The 21,084-nt window shown below is 46.6% G+C and overlaps 1 protein-coding gene across 5 annotated transcripts in view; it reads right to left on the reverse strand.

Moving 5' to 3' along the window:
- Window positions 1-2,013: 2,013 nt before the first annotated feature.
- Window positions 2,014-21,084, reverse strand: part of COL22A1 (collagen type XXII alpha 1 chain) — a 372,600-nt gene continuing 353,529 nt past the window's right edge. For all 5 annotated transcript variants that reach the window (XM_050940514.1, XM_050940513.1, XM_050940511.1 and 2 more), the window contains exons 55-64: window positions 20,933-20,986; window positions 17,411-17,464; window positions 15,656-15,727; window positions 13,638-13,673; window positions 13,333-13,377; window positions 12,839-13,018; window positions 8,495-8,561; window positions 6,728-6,910; window positions 4,837-4,914; window positions 2,014-4,162 (exon numbers count right to left, since the gene is read on the reverse strand). In XM_050940514.1, coding sequence (XP_050796471.1) covers window positions 3,975-4,162; window positions 4,837-4,914; window positions 6,728-6,910; window positions 8,495-8,561; window positions 12,839-13,018; window positions 13,333-13,377; window positions 13,638-13,673; window positions 15,656-15,727; window positions 17,411-17,464; window positions 20,933-20,986 — 957 coding nt within the window. In that variant the 3' untranslated portion in view covers window positions 2,014-3,974. The remainder of the gene's footprint in view (window positions 4,163-4,836; window positions 4,915-6,727; window positions 6,911-8,494; window positions 8,562-12,838; window positions 13,019-13,332; window positions 13,378-13,637; window positions 13,674-15,655; window positions 15,728-17,410; window positions 17,465-20,932; window positions 20,987-21,084) is intronic.

Here is a 21,084-nt window from a genome sequence, read left to right on the forward strand (position 1 = left end):
TCTGGGGCACTGGCACTGTCAAGGGTCCTGGGGAGTGGGTGGGAACTAAAGCTGCTCATTGCAGCTGACAGAACAGAAATAATTAGGAAACACGCCAGGGGGAGGTGGGGAGGAAGGGAGCAATTTGGCTGTGGCACCAATCTCATCTTCTCCTTGGACACTGATGCCCACAGAGCCATGTCTGGGTATGTATGTCCCCGTCCAATCCTTTAAGCAATGATCATTGTTTTATCACCAGGCCCAAACTGCTCTTACTTCCAAACCAAGCTGCGCACATAGTCTGCTCTCATAGCGCGTGGACTCGGCTGTGCTTACGGTAAGTCGCATTTGTTTCAAAGAGGCCATTTTTGGCATGCGTTGGAATAAGAAACAGCCGCTCTCAGAACGAGTCCAGCAGTTTGAGGACAGACAGACTGCCTTTAAAGGAGAGAAAAATGTTGATTGCAAGAGGCCTTTTAACAGCCACTAAGGGCGAAATCCTGAACTCACTGAAGCCAATTGCAAAACTCTGACTTCAAAGGAACCAGGATTTTGCCTAAAGAGTTTAGGCTGGAACTTTTACCTTCTCTATCCAGGCTTTTCTCTCCATGGCGTTTGGCCATAGCTCCAAGGAACTGAAGTTGTGTCTACAGATGAAGGGAGGGAGGGCTAGATCTCTCTTGTGACCTGACTTGGCCAGCCATCTTGACTGGCTTTCATCATTTCTAAATCACAAGCTTTATTCCTGGAGGGGAAAAAAAAGGCTGGTTTTGCTGAGAATTGAAGTGCTAGTTCACAGGGTGCCATTAATGCTTTGCACCCTTTCCCTCGTTCCTTAGCAGAATTAATGAGATGTCCCTACATAGGAAGCAAACAGATATTTTACACGTTTTCCCTTTTCATGAAAGCCATCCTGTCATTTTGGAATTGAGGCCAGGTTTTAGTCACTCTCTAGTGTGGACTGACACTATGATGATGGGCAAACTATATTCCAAAGACTGAGTACTAAAATGCAGGGTTGTTGGAGCCATGTCTGTCCCAGGATATTAGAGACACAAGGAGGGTGAGGTAATGTATCTTTTATTGGACCAACTTCTGTCGGCGAGAGAGACAGAGCTAGGTGAGCGCTAGCAGACAGCTGAAACTGAGCAATGTATGTAAGGGAGTTTTTGGAGCTGCAGCAAGTGATGATAGGAACAGAAAAGAAGCCAAAAGTACTGCTCCTCTGCAGTGTTAGATGTACAGGGCTCTGACTGGAATCAGTAGGAATCTAGCTTAAAATCTGATAGCTAGGTAAGGCCCAGGTACTAAGGGATTTGGGTCATGCTTTATGTTTTTTTTATTTAAGTGCTCTTTGCAGAGGGCAATTGCTCATTTCAGGTCTGTGTGTGGGCCATCCAATTCTTCTAATCGCCATGAAAGATGCAGATGTGCCTCTCATTTGAAGAACAGCAGCCTCTTGGCAAAAGTGCATGCAAATTTCCAAGACCAAGAGGCCACAAGAAAAGTAAAAAATGTTTCCCCAGCTCAACCAGTCACTCTTCCTGAGCTCCAACTGCCCTCAAAATTAGATTCCACTGCATAGTCTCATAGAGAGGAAATGACCTGAATCTTGTTAAACAAGAACCTTTTTATGCATTTCCCAATAACCCAGTGTACAGGATCCTGACTACGTGAAACCAGTGCTGCCTGGTTGTCAGCCATGTACAGCATGTGTGTTTGTACATCACTAGACATGATTTACAGAGAGTCTGAGTTACAGTAGTGACAGCAGTGAAATGTCACATTAGCATGGCCAAGTTAACATGCCTGACTTCTGTAAAACCTGGCTGCTCCCATGATGTCTATCGGAAATGACATCTCGCGCTACCAAGTGCTTTCTCGGGTGTTATGTGTTCCCACTGGAGTAGGTGAATTGTATCCTAGCCTGGCCTGGCCAGCATGGTGCTGTTAAATACTGCAACCAACATGCCTGTCTGATGTTGAAATATAGATAATTAACTAACAGAACTACAGAGGGCTGGGCAGGGAAGAAGTACATCAATAGATATGCTCTCCTGAGTTACTTGTAAGCAACAAACCCTTTGGTGCATAATATTTTCACTTTTACTAGTCTTTATAAAGCAAAAAGGACAGCCATGGGTTATTTGCACCAGGGTGACACACTTGCAATCTACAGAGGAAAGGTATTTACCATGGTACTTAATCTGTTATTTTTATTTCATGTTTAATGACCAACATATGACATGCCTGGGGGCTGGGGAAGGGATCCAATGTGTCAAAATAGTTATGTCTGTACAGTGCACCCTGGCTATTTGTCTGTTATGGATCCATGCCCCCAGCTTCTGACGTCTGTTCAGTTTAAATAACTTGGAAGCACACGCCGTTAGGTGAATGTGTATGATAGGAATGGATTTTTAAAGAGACCTCCCATTTAGGCATCAAAAAAACCTGCCCAGATTTTCAGAAGAGCTCAGCACTCACCAGCAACCGTTGAGGGCACTGGAGAATGTCCCACCCTTATAGAAAACAATGTGAGCGGCTACGTACTGAGTGCTCTGGGAACTTCATTCAAGTGCCTTCACAGGAGCAGAGTTTTTCTAAAAATCTGGCCAGCTGGTGCGGATCACATTTGAAAATCTGTCCTGTGTGTGTCTGCGTTTGCAGGGGTTTAGAATGAGGATGGACCTATTGAAGAAGCAATTATCTTCTCAAAAACCCAGCCTGGCCTATCCAATTCTTTGCTCTCCCTGTCTAGATGTACATTGATTTCTGCAGTCAGGTGACCCTATTGTTTTAGGAGCTAGTTTGGGGGGGCAGGTGTTATTCAACTCTTGGCACATAGAATTTCCTTTAATTCATTGATTCTCCAAATGCTTCGTTGTGCTGGCCATGCTACTGAAGACGGCACTCCAGTTTACTTCCCCTTCCACAAGCCTACCCTGCTTGGCCCGTGTCCCTGTGAATCACCAGATATGGTGGCCTGCAGATCATACTACATTTTCTGGCCAGAAGGGACCAAGATAATCACCTAGTCCAACCTTCTACAAACCATAATACTAGCCAATATCTAGAGGATCACTGTGTTAACTTTAATGGATGTTCTTCGTGCCCTCACTGCAGAGCAGGAATAGAACTCTACTAGCTCAGGAAGTCAAGGAGCACAAACTTGCTGGCTGTTTGCAGAGGCATCTTCTTGACAGTATGAGCACAGGCCCCAGTTACCGGGAATAAAATCTTTGCCTTTTGGAGTGGAACTAAAGAACATGTACAGGGCACGGGGACAGCAATTATACTGGAAACAGAATCTCTCTTCATGTCATCAGCTCTCCCTTACCTTATTTTCAGAGCCTTGCTCATGCCCAGAAAAGCCTATCAAGTGGCTATTTATGAATAACGTTTCTGTCCTTTTTGAGCAAGGAGAACACTACATTTAGTACAGCAGTTCTGGGCAATCCAGCGCTTGTTGTCTGTAACGGATTGTTCATTGTGAGCTGAATGCATTGGAGACTAGCTCTTCGTCAGCCTCCCCGTGCCATTTTCCCCCCAATGTTTTTCAGCAGCTTGCCCATCCTGTAGGCTTGTTTCTCAGTCACTAGCATGCACCGCACAGTGCACTGATATTGTCATATTAGAACTTGGGAATGAAGTCTGGAAAAGAACTCACCCAGCTGAGCAGAGGGTTCAGCACTCGCATGAGTTCTGTATAAACAACAATGGCTATGCTAGCTCTCAATATTATATGTAACAATGTATTTTTAATTTTTTAACATGCCCTGATGTTAGCGAGAACAAAACCAAACATATTTCTCACATCAACAAAATAATAAAAATAATAATTAATAATAATCTGACCGACCGGCAGCATTCATTGGCTTTGATCATCTCAAAGGCCTCCCATAAAGAAATGCAGCTAGAGAACAATCCAAGAGCTCCTGGTAGGCGTGTTGAATTCAAGTTTCAGAAACCAGTCCGGGGAGAGTCCCCAGGACTGGCTAAGGCCCTTTGACATTGCCAGGCCGGGCGGCCAGACTTGCATAGTAAGCACACTGAGAGGGATCGCACTGTCCACTGGCTCCTGGAGGTCCCTGTGGGCCCATGAGGCCTGGCACCCCAGCTTCCCCTTGTGGGCCTGGTGCTCCTGGCATCCCATCTTTGCCATAGCCAGGTTCCCCTGGGAGGCCTGGAATGAAAACAAAGGACCGTTATTCCCAGGTGATGACTCAGCAAGGCCACACCACACAAGAGGTGCCTGGCAGCCACGCTGGGATCTGGAGGTGAACTTCTGCCAAGTGTGGAGGTGTTTGGCTCAGCCCCATCTCTCTGGGCCATGCCCAGTCTGAGGCACTTCCCCACACGTCGCTCGTAGCAATGCTCACTTCCGTCCCTGAACATTTCCCTGCCTGGCAGTAGCAGAAGCAGACACACCTCAGGACACAGCTGCTGTAGCACAGGGAGCACAATGTGGGGCCTGGCTGCCAAATGTGGCACATGGAGTCACAAAACACAGCCCATGCCGCCTCCTCCCTGCAGCTGCAGGGTGAAGAAAAGGTCAGATCAATCACTGATATTATGACTAGCAAATGCTGTTTACTTATCAACAATGACAGCGTGTCACGGTTGTGCACTTGAACTACAATGTTTGACTCGGGGCTTTCCCTGTGTCTGAGGCTGCTTGGATCTGTGGGTTTGGTTCAGCTAGAAAAGGATCAATACAAGTATCTGCAAAGGAGGTGTGGCACTCCGGCTGCTGGCATGTTCGCAACACCACTCCTGGTGTCACTAAGCTTGGGAGTGTTGGCAATTAGCCTATTCCAGGAGGCACAATGCTCCTGGCAGTATTAACAAACAACCCACCTGGAATTCCTGGAGGGCCAATTTCACCCCTGTGACCAACACCAGGATCTCCTCTCTCACCCTTCACACCTCTTTCACCTGGAGGATAAAATCCAAAGGGGTTAGTGTGAGCTGCACAAGCATAAAATGCCACAAGGGGGCACCAATCCTGACTGGAGGCATGAGGTCCCACTGTAATACAAATACATATTACTGTTCCTAGCTGATATATGGTATCTGCTGGGATAAGCGCCTAGCCAGCTCAGACTGTGACTGGCCAGAGAGCTCCAGGAGCCTTTCCTGCATTCTTTGAAGGCCCTGTGCAAAGCTCAGCCACATTCACCACCGCTCTGCTTGGGCAGACCAGAGTCTGCTCCTGACAAGTGCTCTTGGGGGCCCCATTGCCTGAGATGAGGTGAGGCAGAGAGGTGGAAAGGCAGGGCAATGGTCCCCAGCTCACCATCTAGCAGGGCCATAAAGCAGGCCAGCTGCAAAGGGATGAGCGGGCTGAACCATGCCAACGGTCACCTTCCCCCATGCATCCGTCCTAAAAGGCACAAAGCAGCCCTACGGGAGTGGCCACTTTTACAAAAGTGTGGCCTGCGGTGCAAATTGCTCACGTCACAATAACGTGATGTTTACATCCCAGCCTACACACGCAGGGCCTGATTCTGCAATGTGTTCGGGCTCTGCTCCAGCAAAGCACACTTAAGTACACACTTCATTTTAAGCATGGGGATTGTCCCACTGACAGCAATGAGACTACTACAAGGGTTAACGTGACTCATGCTCTTAAGTGTTTGGCAGGATGAGGGTCAGAGTGGGGTTCAGAGCGACCCTGGCAGGTTCCAGTCATTGTTTATCTGACCTAACAGCCGCTCTGGACCTGGTGCCATTTCGTTGTTCTGAGCAATGCAGAGTCATCCCAAAGCAACAGCACGACACCTTGCTGGGATACTGAAATGAGGGACAGCTCTGTCCAAATTCTCAAGACATACTTTACGCCGAACATTTCTGAATCACAGTTTGTGAAACGAAGCAAAATGTTGATACAAATAGTCCACTGCCGATACTGAAAAATGAAAAAAGTCTGTTTTTAAAATCAGCAGAACAAAGCAGTGTCACAGAGTCCCTGGGCGATGCTCTGGAACTGCTCCCCACAAAGCCAGTCATGACTTTGGGGAGCCTCCTCTCCTCTGGAGCAGACTGTCTTCAGGGCAAGAAGCTCACACGGCTTCACCTTCCTGGGTCTGACCTTGCCGCATTCAGCATATGCCCATCCGTGTGCTTCCCACAGCGAGTCCGCCAAGGCGGGGTCCTGGGGAAGCCAGAGGGTCCTGCATGCACCCCCGCTTTGCAGTCAGACGTGGCTCTTAGCCAGACAGTAAAACAGAGGTTTATTAGATGACAGGAACATGGTCTAAAACAGAGCTTGTAGGTACAGAGAACAGGACCCCTCAGCTGGGTCCATTCTGGGGCCCAGTAAGTCAGACAACCCCATCTGCCCTCACTTCCTGTCCCCAGCCAGCTCCAAACTGAAAACCCCCCTCAGCCCCTCCTTTCTGGCCTTGGTCTCTTTCCCGGGCCAAGAGGTCACCTGATCTCTTTTATCACCTTTAGCCATCCCCCTGCAAGGGGGGAAGGCCCCAGCCATTTGTTGCCAGGAGACAGAGCGTCAGCAATTTATGCACACTGGAGACTTAAGAAATGCATAGGGGAAACTGAGGCACCCACACAGTATTCAGAGGAAACATTAAGAACAGTCCCACTTTGTCACAAGCAGTCCTCGCTGCTCCATTTATCCCTGCTACAGTGAACATACTGAACATGTAGGAACCCCCAGGGGCTCAGAGCACACAGGATTTGGAAAAGGTACCTCTCAGCCTCCAGGCTCCCCGACTGATTCACTCACCTTTTGGACCCACTGGTCCTGATGGCCCTTCAGACCCTGTCTGTCCAGGTCGGCCGGGGTCTCCTGGAGGGCCAGGTCTTCCTGGGAGTCCTTCCTTACCGGGAGACCCCGGAGGCCCTGGCCTGCCTTGTGGTGCTTTAACATGCGCTGGCTGCATCTGGGCCATGAGATAGGCTAGTTTTGCTGAGGATAGACAGAGGTGGTTTTGTTAGGTTAGAAAGTCTCTGCTCTGCAAGACAAGGGATCAAGGGCCAATGAAAGATTGTGTTTTCCCAGCCCAACTCTTAGCACTTAACAGAGGACTTACCCTGCCTTCCCTACACAGTTCTTCAGCACCAGCCATGATGTGCCTCCCCCACAACCCACATCAGTTTAACCTACAACCCTGTTGCTCCTGCAGTTAACAACTTTTTCTGAATCTCTCTCTCAGACTTTTCCTTCCTCTCCCCCATCGCATGGCTCCTTGTCCTACTGGCTTCTTGGACTGGTTATTTCCTTTCCCTCAGCTGCATTGTTACCCAGCCGGGATTAGTAGCACTGTGATCATTTCCCCACTGAAAGGAAGATCTCGTTACTAGTATCCTATCACGGAGCGTGAGATAAGGCAGGTGACATGGTTCATTCTAGGGAGAGAGGATTTCTTTTCTTTCTGGGACAGCCAGGCCCAAGAGAGGCACCTTGTCCCTGACTAAAGGGCTGTGTAGACAGAAAGTGGGACTCTGCCATTTCCCTGTGCCAGCACTTTCTCCTGTTTTCCCCATACACACCAGGATGGCAGCTGCCAGATTCCAGAAGCCCCCCAAACATACTAAACTCATGACAAAAAGGTCTCACAGGAGGGAAGGGCAGGTTGGAGCTCAGGCTTCCATTAGCTGACCCCGAACAGAAGAGACTTTCACGCCGGGGAAGTCTTTTAAACCACTAGAAGTGTTAAAGCATGTAAAAGATTAATTGAATCTTTTTCTTTCACAGTGACCATTAACTAATAGGGAGGCAAATCCTGCCCACCAGCACTGAATGGAGCAAAATGCAGAAAAAAAATGCCCTGTTCCCGCTGCTCCAGGGTTTGTGGGGAGGGCAGACAGGAGACAGTCCATGCAATGGGACCCTTCACCCCACTGTGTGGCATGGAGCCAAGCTCTGCAGTGACCCTCGGTGCTGGAGCATGGTGGAGGTTTGTGGGCAGGTTGGAGGAGTGGCCAAGCCATGGGCTGTAGCTCTGACCTCAGTTCATATATGCTGCACGAAGCAGCAGGCTGCATTGGCTGTTCCTTCTCCCACCCAGTTGTGTTCCGGATGCCACCAGCACATTAGTCTGCACCCACTGCCTTTTCACTCAGCCCCTGTGCTTTCTTCCAGGAATTTGCCCCAAAATAATGTTGCTGCTCCCTTCCGATCTGCCTTCTCTCCCCACGTGATCCCACAGTGACGTCACAATGCTGGGTTTGTGACATCATAGTCATTTCCCTGGCAGCGGGCTGTGATGGGATAAGCACAGGCTTTGTGCCCAATGGGACAGAAGGAGAACATGGGCTGTATGGGAGAAAGCCCTTGTACTAACACAAGCACCTTCAATAACAGCAACTAGAAGAATGCTGGCCAAGGCCATTTCACGTCACATGTCTCCTTTCCCCAAGTTGCTCCCATCTCAAAGTTGCCCTTTAATAGCTGGGAAAGTTGGGGACACAAATCACATGCTCAGGGGCTGTACAAAGCCTCTTCTGGAACCTCAGACGTTTTGCTGGCTTGCCCAGTATTGACACATACCATCTAGCTGCTTTCCTAACTCCTCTTGGATAAGCCGTCTCAGAGTCTCCAGCGATGGAGAGTCCCCCTAGGAAGAAGAGTGACAGCATGGTGATAATCACCGCAAGAACCTTCACCTGGGGGTTATTGGAGAAGCTACAGTAGGCTTGAGTCACCAGTGCTGAAGAACCTGCCTGCAAGAAGGGAAACTCACAGGGGCACAACCTGCCTACAATTCCCACCCTGCTGGGAAGCCCAGGACTGGATTCATTGGTTCAATGCATCTCCAGGTCAACGCCCACCACCAGGAGCATCAGGCAGAGATTAAAACTATCTCCCCCTAGTGGGACACCCATAGGAAGACCATAATGAAAATACTGCCACCTTCCTAACTGTGAATCTTCCTAGAGAAGGAGCTGCCCCAAAGGTGTGTGCCCTGTGCGACCCTCCTGCACCCAAGAGGGCAACAAAACCCAGTATCTAGACTTGTGTGTTATAAACATTAACACAGAATGATAGTGTAGCATCCTGACCTCATGTGGAATGGACCTAACTAGAATGTTCACATGAAACTCCACCCAGAAAGCAAGTCACAGTTTCTTCCTGGCTTCAATTTCCTTTTGATTTCTGGCCAGATGAAATTTGGAAGCGATTTCTAAATTGTACAGAGTGAGTAATTATGCAGTACCTGCCTAAATTCCCCACTGCAGTAGCAGTCTTTTTCACTTCCTGCCCCCTGCTCTTTTGTGCTGGTGACGTGTGCTGTTCAACAGCTGTTGCATTGAAGTGGATGCATTTCAGGGTACAACACTGTATATCTGTGCTGTACATCAGTTTTATAAACAGCTTTATGACCCTTCTGAGACTAAAGTTCTTATTTTTCATTATTGATTGTAGCACCCATGAAACATTTTTTTAAATATTCATGTTATTACAATTTTTTAATTAAAAAAATCTTGCCCAAATATGGACTATTTGGCCCCTTTGCTGCCTATCTCCAGCCGCGGGTTTAGCATACTGTAAAGACTTTGTCCATCAGTATCAACAGAAATGACCTGTGGATTGTTTTGTTAGAGCTTTTTCTTAAGTTCATTACTTTTAATTGCTTTATTTATTCATAACTCATTACTATGTTTCATCATGTGTCTTCCATGTGGCTGGGCAAAGATGTGCTTTGTCTAAAATGGACCTGTTCTTTACGTGAGGGACAATTTCACTTTCAATACTTATGAGGTAAAAGCCTCAAGGCAGAATTAATTTCTCAAAACATTTAATCTGCTTTACTACTATCAAATATTTGTCTTCACCCTTCTAAATACTGAGCCCACAGGCCCTTTAGATTAGTAGAGTTCTCTTTGTTAAACAAATCAAATTATTCAAATATAATATGATCTTATGAATTTTGATGAGCTGGGTTCCAATAATATATCCAGGAATATATCAAGGGTCTCTGTAGTCCAGTATCCTCCGTTGTATTTAGATGGAATATATGGGCCAAAGGTGTTAACATAACCCAGACACTGTTCAATATTAAACAGCATTAAACAAGGTTTGTGGCTTGACACACAGACACCTCAAGCCTGCTTATTACCATGATAAATATACCATTTAAAATCCTTTTCACCTTTTATTAAAGCTACAGAAGAAGAAAGAAAAACAGTCACAGCCCATTTGAAATGTAAAGGATTAAGTCAGGCTTTCATTTTAACAACATCCCTTGTTCCCTTTAGCGGATGTTGACTTTCACTTGCAATCTCACTTCTGGAAAAAGACACAGGCACAGAACACAGTCTTCTCAGCCATGCCAAGCAGGGCCGGCGCTTCCATTAGGCGACCCTAGGCGGTCACCTAGGGCACCAGGATTCGGGAGGCGGCATTTTGTGCGCTCCCCATGGGGCACACGGGAGCTTCCGGTTCTGCTCCCATCGTGCTGCCGAAGAAGGACCTTCTGCTGACGTGCCCTAGAAAACAGCGGCAGGCAATTGAGCAGCTCAATGACTGCCGCTGTCGCCTGCGGCATTTCGGCGGAGGGTCCTTCTTCGGCGGCACGATGGGAGTGGAACCGGAAGCTCCCGTGCGCCCCATGGGGAGCGCACAAAATGTCGCCCCTCGAATTCTGCCTAGGGCGCCAGAAACTCTGGTGCCGCTCCTGATGCCAAGACCTGGCAAAGTTGTACCTGCATTGGGCTGTTTAGGACATTGCCTCTTTCTGGTGATGGGGCTTCCAGCAGTGTTGCAAACTCATAGACTCTAGGACTGGAAGGGACCTCGAGAGGTCATCGAGTCCAGTCCCCTGCCCTCATGGCAGGACCAAATACTGTCTAGACCATCCCTGATAGACATTTATCTAACCTACTCTTAAATATCTCCAGAGATTGAGATTCCACAACCTCCCTAGGCAATTTATTCCAGTGTTTAACTACCCTGACAGTTAGGAACTTTTTCCTGATGTCCAGCCTAAATCTCGCTTGCTGCAGTTTAAGCCCATTGCTTCTTGTTCTATCATTAGAGGCTAAGGTGAACAAGTTTTCTCCCTCCTCCTGATGACACCCTTTTAGATACCTGAAAAACCGCTATCATGTCCCCTCTCAGTCTTCTCTTTTCCAAACTAAATAAACCCAATTCTTTCAGCCTTCCTTCAAAGGTCATATTCTCAAGATCTTTAATCATTCTTGTTGCTCTTCTCTGGACCCTCTCCAATTTCTCCACATTTTTCTTGAAATACGGTGCCCAGAACTGGACACAAGGCCAGACTCTTATTAGACAGAAGAAAAAGGCGGTGAGAGATAGGAAAGAGAAGAAATAAGTTAAGGAAGGCAAAGGACACATTAGGGTGTGAGATGAAGTCTCACACCCCAGGTTGTCTTTGGGATTTAGCCGAGGCTGTCCCATGGCTCCCTCTTTCTGGCTTGGTCTGGTCAGGACATTTTTTGGGATTTGGATGAAGGCGGTCTGGTCCGGGATTCTAGAGGATAGTGTGGGGAGCGGGTTGGCAGCCACAATGGTCAAGTTCACTCCAATAGCTAATTTTTCTCCAAAAGCCTTTCTTTAAGAATCCGAAAAGGGAGTGATGGGCAGAACAGCCCACATCCCCTCATTATTTCACCCATTAATCAGGTCTAATATCCCACATACTGGTTCACTGATTTTCGATCTCACTCTGTTCTGCTTTACCAGGCATGATCTTAACACAGTTCTTGAGTTAGACCAGGAGGCCTTTTGGGTTGGACTTTCATACATTTGTTGTGATAGGTTATTCTGACATCTCAAGAACTTCCACTCCTTACAGCTGAGCTCACAGTTAGGGTAAATGGGTAGGGCTGCCTATCACAATACCTCGCTCTGAGACCGGCCACCACCAGAGGAAGGTGTAAAGCCCTGTGTGGACAATTAAGCTGTAACATATTTATGTGGGGAGTTTCTTCCTGACTCTAGACACACAGGGATATGTCTACAATGTGGCTAAACATCCATGGCTGGCCAATGTCAAGTGACTCGGGTTCACAGGGCTCAGGCTATGGGGCTGTAAGATTGCAGTATAGATATTCAGGCTTGGGCTGGAGCCCGAGCTCTGGGATCCCGCAAAGGGGTCCCTGAAGCATGAGGTTTGATACTCTTCATTTATTTTTATCTTACTTAGTGTAAATATCTACTCTTTTAATCACACTGAACTCATTGTTTAAATAAAAGCTGATGGATCAGAGTTCCACATGCATTTTCCTGTCTGACAATATCTTATATTTATACACCAAATTTCACCCTGAAGGATCCTAACGAGCTTTGACCAGAAATGAATCACTCATTTTGCCAGTATAATGCATCCACTGCTGGGGTGGAACAGGGCACCTGTTAAACATCACACAGCGAGGCTATGCCGCAGTTTAGCATAGGAAGTGAAGGAGATCATATTCATCTCACATCAGGAGCTTTAGGCCAGCAATTTTTTCTTTCCCAAACTGAAACTTGCCAACACTCCCTGAATTAACTCCCTCTATTTTTGCAAAAAATAGCATGGGAATTTTAAAGACCTCAGGTGTCCAAGATCTCAGTTTCATGCCTCAGTTGAAAAACGCTGTGGTTATTGACAGCTATTTAATTCAAATATTGTTTAGTGGGAGACTCCCCTCTCCCTTCCCACAGAGATGCAGCAACTCTTCTTTGAGCACAGGGGATTCAGAGCAACAGCAGGTAATCATGCCGTACATGCATTGCATGCGTACATGACATAGGAAGCACCTGTTGACAGCATTGCAGGATAAACTGTGGCACCTCATAGGCAGCTAGGCAATAATGTCGGGCTGTGCTCACGTCATTAAGGGAGTGTTTCTATATGACTCTTTGGAAGCTCACAGCTGCCACTCTTACCCTGGGCCCAGGGAAGCCTGGCTGTCCTGGGGGGCCTGGAGGTCCAGCTGGCCCACTGTCTCCTGGTGGTCCTTGGGGACCCATCAATCCAGTGTGGCCTTTATGGCCAGGTATGCCAGGATCCCCAGGCAGGCCTTTTTCTCCCTGCGGGCCTGTGTCACCTTTGATGCCAGGATCTCCCTATGAGACAAAACCAGCATATCAATACAGAGAAGAAGATGTCCCTTCTCCCCCAGCCTAATGAAACACAGTGTGGTTACTGAGCATAGTGGAGCACTTCTGACCACAGAAATGGGCAAATATACTGAGTAAAGCCTCGGGTACATTACAAAGTGTTACTGATATAGAAGGATTAATGATGCGGTGGCCAGAGGCAGCACTGTAGACCTCTGTGGGCTGCACTTAGCCAATGGGCTGCACTTGGACGACAACCATCTAATTTTTTTTTATTATTTTAGTGCAGTAAGTAATGCTAATAATACTTCTCAACACACCGTGTCTCCTTTGGGTCCATGGTTCCCTGGTTTCCCGGCTGCACCCTGGAATGAAATAATAGGCATGAGTATGCAAGAGCTATTCATGTACGGAGTTAATGACAGGATGCTTCCCCTTGTGATGGTGTGCAGGCCCGCAGGAAAAGTTCTGTATACGTCACAATTCCCTGGGTGCTCTAGATTTATTTAATGATTTCAAAGCAGTAGCTCAAGAACAAAATAACGCAACCCCAGTAAGCATTCCTGAGATTACCACCGAACCTAGACACCATCTGCGCTCTGAACCAGGTGGGAACTGAACTCACCTCTTTTCCTGGGGACCCCTTCTCTCCCAAGTCACCCTAAGAGACATAAGGTAAGTACATAACTCACAACACTGACAACATCACAACAACGCGGGCAGTCTGACATCAGACACAAACTGTCAGTCCTGATTCTTATCTCAGAAGTGAGGTGGTTTTACTTGCACTATTTGGACTGGATAATGTTGAGTCATGCAGAAAATGGATCTCTGATACTCTGTCGCCAAGTGTCATATTCCAGATTGGTGAGGCAGGACTGAGATGAGTCAACACAAACTAAAGAGAGTTCCTATGGTCCAAGTGTATCTCCAAATATACTGCACACTGTGTGAACGTTCCTAAATGTAGAGGAACGGTCAGTCATTCCTACAGGCCAAGCAAAGATGTTGAGATGGAGGTATTGTTAACAGGGGTTTCTGGCTTTTGGTGCCATACAATTCACTTTGATTCTGAATGTCTCAACAGCCTCTCATACGTTTTCTTGAGCTAGTTTACTGAATTCTTGGTTGGGTTTCAATAAAGAACTCTCCATTTACCACTCTTCTCTTCTTCATATACCACATTAGAATAAAAAGAGCGTCATCATTTCCCTAGTTTAGCATTCTCTGTGGGATCTACTACTGCAACACTGAAGCACATGATTGAAAAGTATCAGAGGGGTAGCCGTGTTAATTTGGATCTGTAAAAGCAGCAAAGAGTCCTATGGCACCTTATAGACTAACAGATGTATTGGAGCATGAGCTTTTATGGGTGAATACCCACATGCATCCGACGAAGTGGGTATTCACCCACAAAAGCTCATGCTCCAAAACGTCTGTTAGTCTATAAGGTGCCACAGGATTGAAAAGGCAACACTAACATAACACTGGTCATTGCTAAATTCTGAGCACATCTCTCACAACTAACGGAACTAGAAGAGTACTTGTCTGTAACATCCATAGGTCAAATGATGTGTGGACCTACAACCCTGGAAACACCCCTCCCCCCCTTATTATATTTATAGTGTGTTTGTGTGTGTAACTGATATACCTCTGATGAACTGGAAGCACATGTAAAACAATTGCACAAGTATGTGGTATATTTTTTACATATCAGTGCAACCAATCACATGCTGAGGGTCACATCACCTGCCAACCAAACCAAAACTGGGACTTATTCCAACATGCCAAAACTCCATAGCAGCTTTAAACAGCCATATTATTATTTTTTAAAAAAAAACAAACTTGCAAGGGAAAATGTTTCTTCCTTCTCTTACTTTCCACGAAAAAAATGACTCCAACTTAAGACTCAGGATAGGGAAGATTCAGTTCTGCACTAGTGTCATTAGAGTCTGTTACCTTGTGTCACTGCAGGGTTGGAAAGAAAAACATTAACTAACTGGGAAGGGGAGATTCCCAGCTTCTCAGTGGGATCAGACATTTGTCTCTAGGCCTGGAAGGGCCCAAGACACTGGATTTTAAGGTTGTGATTTTTTTTTTGCTAGAAAAGGTGTTAGATAATTTTGGGAGATATTTTAAGGATGAGGTGCAATGTACCTCTATCGCTGAGTCTTAGACAGTTGGTCTCAAGGTACCTAGGGACTTTAGCCTTAGGTAAAGGAATACAAGAATTAATCTGAGTATTGTTAATCGCTCTAACACATTCCTGATGTAGCTCTTCTGTAATACCCATGGCCCATGCAGAATGCTCTAGTGAGCAATGCGACTACCCCAAACTCACGCTGTGCATAACCCCTTTGTGAATGCCACATCCATATACAGGGCCTTATGATAGGTGTCCTTGCTACAAGTGAGATTATCCACCTTCTGTAAGCGATGGAAAAGAATATAGTTCTCTTTGAAAATCATACACTGGGCCCCTTGGAATAGAGAGAGGGCTATTTGGGGGTTATCTGGATACACAAGGCTCTCGCCTGTGTTTTTGACAAAGTGACATTTTGTCCTTCCTTCCTCCAGGTTCAAGAGTCAAAACCAGGCAGTGGGTGACTAACAACTGCTTTGCATCACCAAACAGATACTTACTGGAGGGCCTCGGGGCCCAATGAAGCCAGGAAGTCCAGGGCTGCCATTTTCTCCTTTGTTTCCTTTTGGACCCTTAGGAAACAAAATGAAACATAAACACCAGCAGCTCCTTCCCCCATCACCTCTTCTGAAAAGCCTTCGTGTATCGAGAGACTTGAATCCTCATCTTCCCCTCCTGTTTCTTTTTAAAACCAAGTTCTGAAACACTAGGTTTGTCACCGCACAGTGCACTGCTAAGGACATTAATCTGAGTTCCCAGAGAACTGGAAATAAGCTATACCTGGGCCCACAGGAGGAGACACCTCCTGCTCTAAGCTTGCTGTGGGGGCAGCCCGTTGTGTTGGGGAGTAAGGATCATTCTACTGATGTTACTGAAGGAGGATAATATCAATGAGACCAAAGCCAATCATGCTGAGCAATACTGTGTCATTGTTAAGAACATAAGAATGGTCATACTAGGTCAGACCAATGGTCCATCTAGCCCAATATCCTGTCTGCCAACAGTGGCCGGTACCACATATTTCAGAGAGAATGAACAGAACAGGGCAGTTATTGAATCATCCAGTCCCAACTACTGACAGTTGGAGGTTTGGGGTATCCAGAACATGGGGTTGCATCCCCGACCATCTTCACCAATAGCCACTGATGGACCTTGTGACAGTCTGTACTATGTTCACCCTTTTTACAAGACCATGATAAACTTTGTACAAAGTATGTCTCATGAGGTATCATTTGAAAACTCATAATCTGCTGAACATTATCATCATGGTACAATATGTGTGGTAACAATGTATGTAAAGTTATAAGATTCTGTTGTATGATATTTCTAAGTTTAGAAAGACAGGCCCAAACCACTTCTTCAGAGACAAAAGCCACACTGACGCCCCAGCCAAAGTATCGACAAAGTCAAGGGGACTATCACCTAGTTAAACAGTTAATCTTTGTCAGGAAGACAAGTGTGGGTGAGAACTTTACATATTGGCAATGGAAACAGCTGAAGGTCCCATGGAAACAGACAGGCTGTGCCTGAACCCCAGCTGGAGATAATCCTCGAAGAGGGGAGAATGGGATAAGAATAGAGAACATACACACCACAAATTATCTCTCTCCCCTCATCTCTACTCATGGAAGCTACAGCGTTTGAAAGACAAAGGAAGCATCATTGAACTGAGGGGAAGGTCCTGACTCCTACTGGTTACACTCTTGGCCTTTATCTGAGCCTGAAATCCCAGTCAGTCATTACATTAGGATACAGGAGCTGCACTGACCATGAGGGGAACTGGCCTACATTTCATTACAGGGGCTGAGCGCAATGCTTTACTATTACTAACTGCTGAACCCAAAAGCAACTTTGGGGAACAGAACAAAGAAAAGCCTCCTCAGAGGCCTTCCTGCACCTCAGTGCTTGCAGGCTGGTCTCACATACAAACTGGCACCCGTGAGCTCCGTCCCCTTCTGTGACTTGCTTTAAACTGTTGCCTGCTGTTTTCCAGAATGCCTCGGGTGAGTTGCTCTAATGCTACTCTTCCCTCTCTGCAGAGGGTGCTGCCAGCTCCTCCAGGCCTCTCAGCCTCCATGTGGCACTTTGTAGGGGGCTGCACATCGCCTCTCTGAGAGGCCATCCACTGGGCAGGTTTTAATACATTTTTAAGGATGCGACATGTAACTCTTCTCTCCGCACTGGGTTATAAATTGTCCCCATAACAGTCTCAACAACCCTGGCTCACTGTGGTTGTACACAGTTGAGGTACTTACTGGGTTACCTGCAAGGCCAGCTTCCCCTGGGGGGCCGGGTGAGCCATTCTTGCCCTGGATTGCAGGGAAAAAGAACAGATTTGGCATCAAAAAGGATACAGCTCAGAGCTTCTTTGTGGCTATGCATTTTTCCCAGAGAGTGCAGGCTCTTTCCCACTGCCTCCAGGACACTGGCACCCAGCCTCTAATATGGTGCCCTGATACTATGGTGATGGACACATTAGATAACTCTGGTCAGGTGGCTAGATGTAACCCTTAGGCTGATTAGGACAGAATTCTTGTAATAGGCAATAGTACATGTCTACTGGCTAAAGCCTAATAAATGGTTAAAAAGAGAGTACAAATCATTCATTGGTGATAACAGTTAGTAACCACAGAGAGGCATATGAGAGCCTGTCAATCTTATGTTGCCACCTTGAATAGTATGAATGAGGAATGCTTATATGATACCTCTCATCCTGCTGCTCAGACTTTACAAACCACAAGCACAATTCTCCTCTGGGATCAACATGTAAAGACGCAGGTCCGACATTCTCCACTCAGAGATCACTTTGGCCACCGCTGAAAAGCAGCCACCTCTGGACGAAAATTCAGCAGCCGTTCAACAGTGTGCAGCAAAATGGCACATGAGTTAGTTCAGGATGGAGAGTAAGAAAAGCTTCTCCCAGTATTTCACATCCATCAAGGAGAACTTCCAGGAGGAGCAGAATGTAACTTCGGAGATAAGGGTTTGGCCTCTGCTCTGACGAAAAGGTTCAAATGCCAAAAATTGTTGCAAACCAAAAATCCACCCCCAAAATTAGTTAGGGTCAATCGAAATGTTTTGTTTCAATTTTAAGCTGTTTTCCTTTTTCAGTGTAAATTTAGTAATAGTTTGAAATGAAAAGTTTCAGTTAAAAAACCCCAAAACTCTCTGGTTCAACAATCTCAAAACAGGACATTTCAACAACCAAAACATGTTTTCTTCCTAAACCTTTTCAGAGTCAGGTATTTCGAGAAACAAAATCTGCGTTTCATCTAATCAGCATCTTTCAGTGAAAAAATGTTTCATCAAAAAATTCCCAACCAGCCCTAATCGGCACCCGGGTCTCATATCCCCCCTGACAGGAACCCCATTCCGCTGGAGAAAAGAAGGGCCTCTCCTCCTCTCTGGGAAGTATTTGAAAGAGTGGGTAACATCCTGGTCCCCACACCCACTTCTGGTGGCACTGAGGGGACGGAGAGCTGAAATGGACAGCAGGGCAGTCCCCTCATGCAGGGGGAATCCCTGGGTATTGTAAAGCTGGATTGCTGGGCTGGGCTTTACCGCACCTCATTCAGGCATAGGCATAGGAAGGGGCAGATCCAGAGCATGATTCACCCCAGTGATACTCAGCCAGAAAAGTGATCCTTGGGAAGCCAATCTAGCCAGTGTAATTTAGAGAAGCCCTTAAGCTGCTCTAGGTTAAACCCAGGGCTGTTTCAGTTCCTGACTGACTCCAGAATAAGGAGAATGGAAAGGCAGCCCAGAGCTCATCCAGACCTCGAGATCTGGGCCACTATCTAAAATCCAGGTACTCTGAGATTTCATGCCAACTCCCAAGCAAGATGGAGCTCCCAACAAGGGAACAACTGCATTGCTTTAGCTCTTACTAGGAGATATTTACACTGGCAGCTGCCAAGAAATGGGAATCCTTTCTGAATAATTCATCAAGCAGGAAATGAAGGGGAGATCCCATGAGCCAGAGGTTCCTTACAACCACCCATTTGGGGTTTTTATACGATGCCCGGACAGTAATACCTAGGCACTGATCAAAGTCCTCAGCACCCAGTATACAGCTGATCTTCGAAGCTCATCTGCACCATGTGTCAGGAATCAGGGCCTGCAGCAGAGCCAGGTTCTGGGCAACCTAATGAGTGTAGCTGGCCTGTAGCAGGCTGCCTGATTGGCTACATTGCCTGATTGGTGGGAAGAATCAGTAGACCGGCTCATAAGCCCAGCGGCAACAGCAGTTCAGTGGCTGCTCAATGCACACAGCTGCTCAAAGCTCCTGCTTGTTCCCAGCCGTGCTCCAGCCCTGCTCCTTCCTTGGCTCCAGCCTTGCCTCACTCCAGGTAACCCAGTCCTGGCCCTTAGCACCGATTCCTGACTTCTGACTCCAGCTCCAACCACTAGAGCTGACTCTGGCTCCAACCAATTGGAACGACTGCCCTCATCTCTGTCTCTGACACCACCCGCTAAAGATGGGAAGGTTCTACCACAGGGAGAATGGAGGGCACCAACGTTTGCATGTATGGAGAATTAGGCAGTTTGCAAGTCAAAAGAGCTGATAAAGACTAGACCCCATTCCCTCTTACTGCATTTTGCAAGGATACTTCATGTTTAATTGAAATAGCCCACGCAAAGTGCTCTGTTACTTGTAATACTCAGAACGTGTTTCTCATGCAGTACTTTGGATTATTTGTACTGCAGAGGACAGGAAGCACAAAAGGAACAAGAGGAGGTGTTGCTTTTCCCTCCCACCTCTCACAGAGTCATCCATAGCCTCTCAAAAGGTATTTGGCTCATCTAGGACCTATGATAAATTTATTTTTTATGATTTCTCCTCCTCGAACCTTTTTACTTATTGCAAGCACCCAGGCCAAGACGCATTAGCGAGAGACACCAGCACTGTCGGGCATGCATGGCATGACAGGATAAATTACAAAGCAGACACAAGGGCTCTGCATACATTACTGTAGTCTCACTTAACCCCCTCGGCTCCCTGCTCCTAAAGTTCCTGGCATTGCTGCCTAAGTCAGCATTTTGTTTGGATTATAGCCCAGGTCTCAGAATCTCTGTTTCAGTAGCCTGCTTTCCCATGGAGGAAAGAATCAGCTGAATCCTTTAGGTTTGTGCTCAGATCTGGACAGTCTACTTTATATTCATGTCTGGAGAAAGTTGATTTTTAAAATACAATAAAGCAATAGGAGTGATGCATCAACCATCCCAAATGACACTTCATGAAATTTCATCCACCTGACTTTTCTGCACTGAAAACCTATTAAAAATGGACTTTCTGCGTGTTTTCGATAAGGACAGGGCATCTTCTCTCCAAAATGTATTTGTTTCCATGGGAAATAAACAGTTTGTTCACAAGTATCACAATCAAGTTCAAGTTGGGCACTCAAAAGAGGGTGGCACCCAAAATTAACACTTTTGAGGACTGTCGCCTAGGGTTACATAGGAACTCAAGTGTTAGAGCCAAGTCTAGAAGTAAGGAGCTCCTGATACCCACTTCATAGCAGAAACTACTATAGCATTCTGCTTCTACAGAGTTGCCTGCTCCTACATAGTCACCCATTCCTAGACACTACTGGTCACCACCTGCCTGTGAAACATCACTCAGCTCTTCCTTTCCTAAAGAAAGTTAAACATTCTGGCCAAATGCCACCTGAGTCTTCTACGGGATTCTGGTTCCAAACCAGAGCTCTGGATTTTGTGACACCCCTACCACTGAGATTCCATGCTTCAAAGGCTGCTTGTCTGGAGAGGAAACTCACTGGCTGGCCTCTGAGTCCTCGAGGACCTTGAGGTCCTATGGGGCCTGTATCACCCTGGAAGAAAAGAGAAATCATTTCACTGAGTGGAAAACACCGAAGCAAAGGCAATGTGATCATCTTCTGAAAATAAAACAAAGCTCTGGCTTAACTCT

Source organism: Gopherus flavomarginatus, chromosome 2 (genome assembly GCF_025201925.1).
Source record: "Gopherus flavomarginatus isolate rGopFla2 chromosome 2, rGopFla2.mat.asm, whole genome shotgun sequence".
NCBI lineage: Eukaryota > Metazoa > Chordata > Testudines > Testudinidae > Gopherus > Gopherus flavomarginatus.